We start from the raw sequence: 10,536 nt of genomic DNA, 5'->3' as shown, positions 1-10,536 counted from the left end.
TTTAGCGGGGAGATGTAAATATAACTTCTGTAGAGAAACAAATCTCACATTGCTCTATTTTTTTTAAGGAAAAAGGTCATAAATCACACGTTTTTGCTTGGAAAACTAGAATGACGTGAGCGCCAAATGTCAAACCATAGACTCGTGCAATGCCATGTGTGTGGACAATGCCGCCGCACCGGAGAACATCTTTTTACACATGTTGATTGTTTTTACAACTAGAAAGAAGGTCATGAGATGCTTTTCCTTTTGCAAAAGAATACTCATGCGTTATAAAGTCATGATAACTAGCATTTGCAAATATTGTATTTGAAATAAAACAAAAAATGTACATGATCCCAGCAGTTGCGAGTATTGTAAGCGGAGCATTGTGCGCCCAACAAATTGCACCTACTCGCTCGCTATCACATGATGCGGTCCGGCGAACGATGGTGCCACGTCACCAGCCACAGGAATTAAAGGGGAAAACAATTTAGTCGCTGTCCATCACCTGTCGCCGTCCGCAGTAGTAAATGGGACGTGGGCCTCTCGCGCACGACACCGGTGCCAGGCAAGGCATTAAATAACTATATATCGAATAGTTAATGAGGTACCAAAAATAAAGGTGGGAAGAGCGGGAAAGTGTAAATTATTCGCCTCGATGCTATCAAAACCTCGCCTCGAAGTATTAACTCCGTATCGTAATTGCTGCGTCTTTTAGATATCGACGACCTCCCTTTCCAACGCCCGCCGCTTTCCTCTCCTTCCTTCCTTCCAGTCTACTTCTCCTCGTCTCCCCCAAAACTTGAGAAGTCGCGGGTAGATTTGCGCCGAGGGGGCGCGGAGACGTCGCATCCATGGCCGCCGCCGCGTTCTCCATCAGGTTAGTCTGCGCAGCCTCGTCTCGTCGGCTTTTATGGCGGTCGTCTGTGCGTTTTTTTTTTCTGATCTCCGTTTGCGATTTGTACGAAGGGGGTACGCGGCGAGCATGAGGGGCGAGGCGGCGGCGGAGGGTCGGCGTCCCTTGGGCATCGAACATCTCCCACCTATTAAGGCGCCGCGGTTCCGGTGGTGGGCGGACGAGCTGGCCTCCGCCGTGGCTGCTGCTGCGCCGGCGGCGTCCCCGAGGAGGTCGCCAGGGAAGTCGAAGCCGCCGAAGAAGAGGTCCATTTCTGACCTCTTCGCCGCGGCGCCTCCCTTGGACATTCCCTCCGCCCCCGCCGGTGATAGCGGATGCAACGAGCAAACGGAGGTGGACGGCGACGAGGCGCTGTGCGCGATCGTGAGGCGGGCCAAGGAGCAGAAGAAGCAGAAGAGGAGACTGCAGGAGGAACAGGAGGAGACGGCAGCGGCTGCCGCGCCGGAGAGCAGCGGAGGGCGAGATCCGGAGGGGAATTTCGCGGCCACAAAGGTACGTGATCCAGCCCAGCCCAGCCCAAACCCAACACTGCCTGTCTGTCAATGCAATCTTATCATCTACTATTGTTCCTATGCTTTTTTACCCTGGTATCATTTTACTTTTGATCTCCTTGGGATGGGTAAATGCTTTGCGTGTCCATGAGATGAGGAATCGGAGGATATTATTAGATTTAGTTGACTTTATGAAGATAATTTCGTTGCTATTTGCGGGGAGCAATTAGTTGTACCTTTACATAGGGGCAGTCCCGTCGCTTCGCAGGATATTTTATGTAAAGGATTCACTGTGCCGAACCCAGCTACTAATCTGAACCAGGCCTAACTAGTTCGTCTAAGAGGTTGTGTGGGTACTAATAATTGCTGGCAGGTGAACGATGATTTTCTGGCTAAGTGCTAAAGTTACAACGATTTTTGTGTTCTATTCTGTTGCATCAATTCATTTGCTAGTACCTATTTACTGTTTTGTATATGTAAATATTGTTATTCATGCTTAATTGGTGAAATGTATACCTGCCGCTGCTCATACACTTAGTTAAGACCAAAAACAGATTATGATGGCCAGCTAAGCCAGTAGTGGCTGTACACGAGACAGGCTAGCAAGTACTGCAGCATTTGTACCACATCTCATAGTACATGGTACATCGTCACCGTGTTTCCTTTTTCTCACACCATGCACGGTGGGTTGTGAGCTGCATGCGTACTTGGTGTACCTCCTGCACATTTCAGCCGTGTGGACCCATACACTAGACTTTATCATAGGAAACGGACGTGGAGAAAGCACTTACCAGACCGATATCTTTTGCATTCTTCTCTTGGATAGGAAACTTCATTATTCCATACCTTATACGTTCATTAGCATTTATTTTTTTCTTAAAAACCAAATCTATAATATGTGAATCTATTTATGCGCCTGATAGGTGGCGTGGGAATGTTTCGGTACACCTTTGAGCATGCATAGGAATCGTGTTCAGTAGATGGTGGTAGTTTCCAGTACGTCGCAGTCAACCTGTCACCATATGTTTGACATGATGCATGGTCTGCTGTTTGTACTCTCTTATGGAGTTTTCCAATAGTTATCTGGTTGACCAGATTAATGGGATAGAAGTTTTTTTTTTAAGCATCAGTACAGACACAAGCGCTCATATACACGCGCATACACTCACTGCTATGAACGCACACATACACACCCTACCCCTATGAGCACCTCCGAGAGACTGAGCCGGCATATCATCTTGAGATTTACGAAGTCACCATAGGCGTGTGGCTGAGGCACGATGGGGCAATTAAACCCACCCTAAGTTTGAAGTGTGTTGGAATATAAACCTTATTTCTCCACATCTGATATATATGTTTGAAGATTTCTATCTGGTATAATGAATTAACATTTAATATAGAGCTAATCACCATAATATTGTTTGGACCACCGTGCATGCATAGAAGGCTCATCATGTTTTGCACCCTTTAAGATTTTATAATTCATCTTATTCGGATCTCCAAGGATCAAATTGCGAATTTGATCTTTAGATTTACTAAATTACATTCTTTTACAAGCAGCTTGGTTATAAAATACACATTACCTTTTCTTCAATTAATAGTTCTTGTTTATGTTCTGCAAAAATATTTATTACTGAGGATGGTGAGCCCCCACATCGCTCCCGTGCGAGAAACTCAGGCGGACACAAGCCGCCGCATCGTGAAGCCCTGCTAGTCAACGGTGGTGGCGGGGACCATGATTGCGGCATAGAGTGGTTCTTGGGCACAGTAAGCTGCTCTATGGTCTAGGTGGTGATGCAGTGTGGTGTTGCTCAGATCCGCCGCGACCGGCTACGGTAGCATGCTCCCTCGCCCGCGTCGTGGTGTTGGACGTTGGCCATGGTGTGGCAGGAAACCACCGCATCTCTCATCTCCTTCTGATCCAAATTGACGGCTCAATGGTCTGTCGGCGGGCTGCCGCTTCCTGCATGCGCTCGACATGCTCTCCGTCCATCGGGCCCGCAGTGGCAGCGCACGCTAACCCTCGCCTACACTCGTGTGCACCCCTCCCTCGAGCTTACTTCAGCTTGGATTTCAACCTTGATGTCAACCTCTAGTGCTTGCTATTGAAGTGATGCACTAGCCAAGTTTCTCAAAAGTCTGAACTGATGGAATGGACTAGGCAACGTATTTTAACACCCCCCCTCACGTCTAGGCTGTGGACGTACAGGAAGACCTTAGTCGTGGGATCGAGATTAGATCCTAACTATTTTTATATTAGATAGTGCGTTGGCCATTATTTGATCCCGAGACCTTGTGGCTTTGATACCATATTGAACTGATGCGCTAGCCAACGTATTTTAACACTTGCACACGCCACCACGTGATGTGCCCCGCTGGTTATGGCTGCACCTCGTGCTTTTCCTCTTCTAGTTGCCTGACACCTCACCTGCCCGCCCCTCCGCTTCCGCATCGACCACCACGAGGAACTCCTACTATGATGTCACACTCGGTGCTTGTTGGATCTAGGATTGATGGATGCGTTCACCAACCCCCACCCCATCGGGTTGTGTCATCTGCTAGCTTCCTCTAGCCTCGACCACCCCATCATTCTTGGGAACCACTACCTCCAATCCCCTCCATGATGGTAGAGTCGTCGGGTGTGTCGATATTGAACTTGCCCGCCTACTTGCGCACCCATGCCTCCATAGCCCTGCTCTGCCAAGGGTGGGCCGGACACCCCAGATCCACAAGTTTCACTCCACCAACCACCCCTCCACCTCACTCAACCTGCCAGCATCGCCCTGCTTGGCCTGGCCGCACCTGGCTACTGGCGAGCATGCTCGTCTTTGATTCGGGGTGCATGAGGATTTGGAGGATGTGGGTTTTTTTCTGGGGTGTAAGCTCGAGCTGGCTCTGGGCGGCTCCGGCGGCGGTGACGTTTGCGGGTGTCGTTTACTTCCCGTAGTCGTCGCTGTAGCAAACCTTCATTCTCCTGGGTTCTGAGTGAAAGCTCGTTGATGATGGCGCCCGTGGGCGTCATTACACCTTCCTAGGGGTGTCAGGATGGAATCTTATCGTCAGCTTTCATGTAGATCCTTGCGTCCTTGGTGGCGGTCCTATTGAGGGGTTCGGATTCTTCCGTCCTTGGTGGCGGTCCTGTTGAGGGGTTCGGCCGTGACGCCTAATAGCATTGCAATGCTGCCAAGTGATACCCCTCGTGTCGGTCATGTAGTCCCGCCATCCATGCTTCACTCGGTGGCCCATTTCAGTGAACTCATTCACACATAGCCATCCTTGTAAGCTTGCTCTTTTTCTTCATCTCTTGCCACCATTTGGTGCCCTTGTTCTATTTTCTTTGTTATGCAGTGCTTACACTCAGCATGGGGCAAAGACCACCCTTCCCTATGGAGAGAACTACATCAGTGATACTCTTCAAGATCATGTCATTTCTTTGTTCTCCCCACTCCCTTGGGCAATGACCACTCTTTTGGTGGAGATTCTGTGTGTCCTTCATACATGTTCAACAAGTCAGAGTCTCTCCCATCTCCTTCAATCGGCATTACGAAATGACCACCCTCTGGTGTGTGAGGATGCGTGGTTTGGAATGGCACATCTCCTTAATGATGACTACTAGTGATCCTTGCTGGTGGTTTTGGCATTGACTGTTTTGAAGCTCTCGTGGTGTCTTTTGGAGTCTGGTCCTCTCCACCTCTATTATGGTTTTGAGATAACTTGGGCTGCATCACTAAACTCTCTAGCTTTGGAGATTGTTATTCGCATCGTGTCGATACCATGTACTTGTTTTTTTGCATGCTTGCTTTTACAAGATATATCGCCACTCTGGTTGTTATGGTTTTCGATCTGGTTTCCCTTATAACCTAGATCAAAAATTTCTTTGAATGGGTATTTATTATGGAAACCAACAAGCTAGTCATGCCATTATGTTATTTGTGTATATATTTTTGTTCCTAATTTTTGGTATATAAATTCTTCCTTGCACATGTATTTATAAAAATAAATATATATTGAAATTAGAATAAAGGATTGCTTAGAAGCTAGTTTTACACTTTTTGAACACTATGTTGATTGAAATTGGGCATGCATATACTGCCGGTTACGGAGGGGATAGATGTAAAGTGGTTGGAGGGCTAAAGCTAGGGGATAGTTGTGGATGGTAGGAGGGCGAGGCAGTGGTTTAGGCTTGGGCGCCATGATGGCTGGGGATAGATCGGTTCTAGAGGTAAAGCTCCCTCTTTTCTCTGTTTATTTCTTTGATCCCTAACTAGTAAATGCGTACGTGTAATGCGCGTTGATATTAGGGAGGAAATTAATTGCATGTTGATATTAGTAAGGATATTAGTTACACGTTAATTAATAGATGTTGATATTTGGCATAATATTAATGGCACACTAAACATGTTGAGCGCTCACCATGCATTGGAGCAATCTAGGCTGTTAGATTGACATGGTTTGATTACCGACATTAATTGTATCTGCACCTTTTGGTCTGTCTAGGGCCGCTTTTGGGTCTGTCTAGGGCACATCGAAATGTGCAATATCCTTTGTGTTGTCCATCTGTTCTGTACTGGCCCTTGGTGGAGCCACCCTGCTAATGGCCAGGCGATTGGCTGCTGCTTGCTCCCTGATTGCTTCTATGTCTTCAAATTTCCTGAAGGCGTGCCCATCCAGAAGTTCTTTCTGGTGCGTGGATAGCTTCTCACCCAGAAGCTTGTTGATCTCGTTGGCCATGGGGGATGGTGGTGGGGATTGGCTGAGGGTCGGTAAGTCTGATACCAAGTTGTCACAGCCTAGGTTACGGAGGGGATCGTCGTGGCTGGTACAAGGGAGAGGGTGATGGTGTTTAGGCTTGCACGCCATGATAGCTGGGGAATATATCGGTTCTGGAGGTATTCCCCATGGTTGGTTGTCTGGGTACTCAATAAGTCCATGTTTTTACTATCCTAATCACTACAAAGAAAATCACCCTATCCATTTCATTTCTTTTGCTAGAAATGGCTTTTGATGGCTTGCTTTTCTTCTCTCGTTTCTCGCTCATACATGATGTTTGTACTTTGGAACATGTATTACAAATGCTTATCTAAATAGAAGATATTATTGAGAGATGGGGAAGCTGGAACGGTATAGATGAATTGATGGTGCAGAACTATAAAACTGACAGTAACCACTGATTTTCCAAACCTTTTTCTAGAAATGGATATGCATGTCTGAATTATTTGTTATTTGACTGGTTGAGAATAAGTTCTTTTTATGCTTTTCATATTGACTAGCAATTTATTGACTATTGTGTTTGTATTTGAATTTTCTCCATTATATGAATTCATACTAAAATTTAAGAGGCTGGTGTGTAAATGAATTATATTTATCCATCCCATTCATACTAAAGTATAGATGAATCAACATGGCATCCAGATATGACTTTGGGTAGGAGAATATATGTAATGTACTCAACTTATAATATCATGGATATGAATGTGCTATGACCAACAGTTAGTTGGCGTTCGACGTGTTTTCAACCCTACCCCGATCCAAATATTGTTTTTGTTTTATTTTTTACAAGTATACTTTGACATAAATGTCTATCATCTATGTACATATTTTCTAAGGGTCAAATGTGTTTTTACCTTGTAATGTGGCGTTAGCTGCATAGCGACCATGGCTGTAAATAATTGCGTGTGATACTGGATTATTCTACCAAAAGTTTTATGTTTCACTTCACCTGTTTGTTACTTTTACATGACCCAACCTGTAGTCTGACATCTCTGGGTCCACTCACAGTTATATGTATCTTATGGTTTGAAATAATGCTGCTCAATTGTGTAGGAAGCACATGAAAATCCAAATTTACCTGATGGACTGGATGCTTGCCCATCGCAGAAACCTGAGGCTTCACAACGTCGCAGGAAAGAGAGAGAGAATATATCTGGGAGTAGGAAGAAGGCGAAGATCAATAATGCAAAGAAGAAGGCTGACACAAAGAAGTGCATTGACAATAGCAAAGCTGGTAAAGTGGGAAAACCAAGAGATCTGGGAAAATCTCTCCCTAGGCAAGGCATTCTGAAGTACACAGAGCACACATCTGTGAAAATGGCCAATGAGAAACATGTCAATTCAAAAGGCCATGAAGTAATAGAACTATGCTGCAAATCAGTGAAGCGTGTCAAATTCTCAGAAGCAGATGGTGTAATTGGCAGTAAGACGCAGAGTTGTGAGCTACCCAAACAACAAAGTCTCTGCAAGCTGTTCTCGGATGCTATGGCTTCATCGTCATTCTCTTCGTCAACATCATCCACGTCCATTGAAGGAGACAAATGTGTAACTGCAGAAACTAGTAGTTCTGACATGCCCAACAAAGCCTTCGCTAAGACTAAAGAAGCAAATAAGCATTGCGATAACAAGTACTCTGCTGAGCCTAGTAACAGAGAGATGTCTGCTCCATTCATTGATCTGAATATGACACCACCAGAATGTACTGATTTAGGCTGCACCTACGATTCAAATTTAGAGGTGCCCAATCTTGAGCATAGACATGATGAAACTTTAAGTTCTGATGCTGAATTGCTCGCTGGTGGAGAAAACTTGATGAATTTATCTTTTGGCTCACAGGGACTGGAAAGCCAACCACCTGCTTCTGACTTTGAAAAAATAAAGAGTTCAAGATGGGCAGGCACATTTTTGAATGGTGAGGCAATCAATGTTTCCGACATAGATGCTGTTGGTTCTCCACTGAGCTTAAGAGAACTCGCTGAGACTCGTTGGGGTTGCAGTAATGTTTCAGTAAATGATACCATGACTATGAGTACATATCCTTGTGCATTGCCAGACCAGACATTTCAGGATTCATTTACGCAGCACAAGACTTGGTTCTCCAGAAATCTGAATAATGCTGGCTCCCAGCTTTCTCGTGAATGTAATGTGTCTCACAGCACGGAGTTATATTCTCGTTCTGAGTTGAACGTGGGGCACGAGTGTAGTCCTTCTACGGGACAGACAGTTCGTTTGATGGGTAAAGATCTTACAGTTTGCACGACCAGAGGTGAATCGTTTGCTGAAACTGCACAGAAACATACAGGAACTTCCACCAATGACTATCTTAAGGCAAATGTATTATTGCCACAAGGACAGCCTTTTTTCTCTTTACAAGCTCAAAGTTTCCCCAATGTTGCGGTAAATTCTACCAGAACAACTCAAGCTTCAACATATCATGCAAGCACAAGTCACGCACATTTTGGGTACAGGACTCCACATGATTTCAGTCACCCGTTTCCTGCAGCTAATATATTTTCTGGAGATCGATTGCCATATGAAAGCAGGTATGGTGGTTTTTCAAACTCACGGACCAATCAGACTTTTCTATTGGGGTGTCCACCTCTTCCGAATCATAGCAGTGCAGCATTCCATCAGAATACACCGCGTCCTTGGCGTTATTTCTCTGATCCTTTCGCTGGGGATGAACCACCTGCAGCACCATTTTTGCCTATAACCGGACAGCAAAGGACACCACCTTCAGTGTTCCATGCCGATTTACCTCGTCAACATGTTGTGCATTCAGCAAGGTCGTCGGTTTGCCCTCTTAACTCTGTGAGTTATACACTCAGCCATCCAGGCCAGGTAATTCAAGAAGTTTCCAACAGCACAGGAGATGCAGCCCTTCTGTCCAGAAATACAGAGAACCGAATGAGGAGAGCTGTTCCTGACAATTCCAATGCTTCTTCTAGTTGTCGCAGTGTGCAGAAGAGATCAGGACCGGTGAAGCTCACTCCCGGCGCGAAGCATATACTGGTGCCAAGCGATAGCACACATGGCGATTCTATGCCTGTGTACTCCTGTTTATCCTTCGGAAGTAGGAGCGGAAATGCTGCAGGGTCTCAGAACAAAGGAGCATGATGATAGACTTTGTGAAATGCTGTTTAGCCTTCAGAAGTAGGAGCCTTTTGAAAATTGCTTACAATTTTCTTTCTGTAAAACTAGATTCACTATCCTGTAAGAATAGTTGCCATACTTTTTGTGCTTTCTGTGCTTGCTTAGTAGTTATTTTCTCAGCTGAACCTGTATCCATGGCTTGTGTTATCCAACAGCATGCAATCTGATATTTTCTGTATTCGTCTGAATTTAAATGATTTCTGGTACTGGTAGATTGTATTACCTACATTTTGCATTTGCAACCTGGTTATAGTAGGTGCAATTTGTTTTTCCGAGGTTAGTTTTCACTCGTAAGTCGTAATGCAACATCCCCTTTTTTCATATAATTTCTTGGTATACACGAGGCATACTTCAACAACTCCCTAAGGCTAAACACTAATAGGTTGCAGTTGATCCGGCAAAGAAAAAATACCAAGTGTCCGAGAACAAGTGGACAAATAGAATAACCCCTAATCAATTCTTCAGTTGCCTGGCCTTTCCATAATATGTGATCTGCTGCCAACAGAGATTAAAATTCAAAGCACCAAAGCCCACTACAGTTACAAAGCTAAAATATGTCAGGAGAAACAAATCGTCTACGGAATGAAATTCAAAGAGCAATGCTACGGGGACGGCAATGTTTGGACGACTCATGCACGGCGATTAAATCGAGCCGACGAATCTTGAGCACAGCTGAGCAGTGGCCACTGGATCCTCTGGTCGTGCACTTATCGTCCATACACTATCGTGTGTGGAGCAGTTTCGAAATTCAAATCATGAGAAGTACTGAACTTCGTTCTCTTTTCATCAACTCAACATTACCTCAAGTCCATATTAATTCTTTTTGATCAAGCAAAGATAATATATAGTTGGTCAAATAATCGTGGTTGTAAAGATATTATCTATACTAGGGTCTTTAGTCTTTACCCTCGGTGTAAGAGGGTAAAAGAATCCAAGGCCGGAGAAGCATCGAGAAAAGAAACCAGTGACAAAAAGGTCGCTCCTAAGTCGCTCCCGCCGGCGACTCAGGGAGCCAACCCTAGCACCGCCACTTCTCAGCCCCCCTTCCCGGCCTAGCGTGTCGCAGCTGCTACAAGGTGGCTCGGGGCTGCTCCTTGGGGTCTCGACGTGGATGTGGGCTGTCACGGCGTGGTGGTAGCTCATGGTGGTGGTCTGGATCATTTCACGGCGGCGGTTGGTCTCCTCCGGCGTCGGCCGTCAGTGAGCGGCCTGTATCGGACCTTC

The 10,536-nt window shown here is 45.5% G+C and overlaps 1 protein-coding gene across 4 annotated transcripts; it reads left to right on the top strand.

Moving 5' to 3' along the window:
• Positions 1–673: 673 nt before the first annotated feature.
• Positions 674–9,534, top strand: LOC125543151. Of its 4 annotated transcripts, none has more exons than XM_048706408.1 (4): positions 674–862; positions 952–1,390; positions 7,213–7,896; positions 7,996–9,534. In XM_048706408.1, exons 1-4 carry the CDS (start codon positions 837–839, stop codon positions 9,274–9,276), a joined length of 2,430 nt encoding a protein of 809 aa, XP_048562365.1. In that variant the 5' UTR covers positions 674–836; the 3' UTR covers positions 9,277–9,534. The 4 variants fall into 4 exon arrangements, with proteins under 4 accessions (XP_048562365.1, XP_048562366.1, XP_048562364.1 ...); XM_048706409.1 differs by having other exon boundaries at positions 7,213–9,000; positions 9,108–9,534; XM_048706407.1 differs by having other exon boundaries at positions 7,267–9,534.
• Positions 9,535–10,536: the final 1,002 nt, after the last annotated feature.

This window comes from Triticum urartu, chromosome 3 (genome assembly GCF_003073215.2).
Source record: "Triticum urartu cultivar G1812 chromosome 3, Tu2.1, whole genome shotgun sequence".
In the NCBI taxonomy this organism is placed as follows: domain Eukaryota; kingdom Viridiplantae; phylum Streptophyta; class Magnoliopsida; order Poales; family Poaceae; genus Triticum; species Triticum urartu.
Note: the sequence above shows the minus strand (reverse complement) of the source record. Positions and strands in the feature narration are given on the sequence as shown.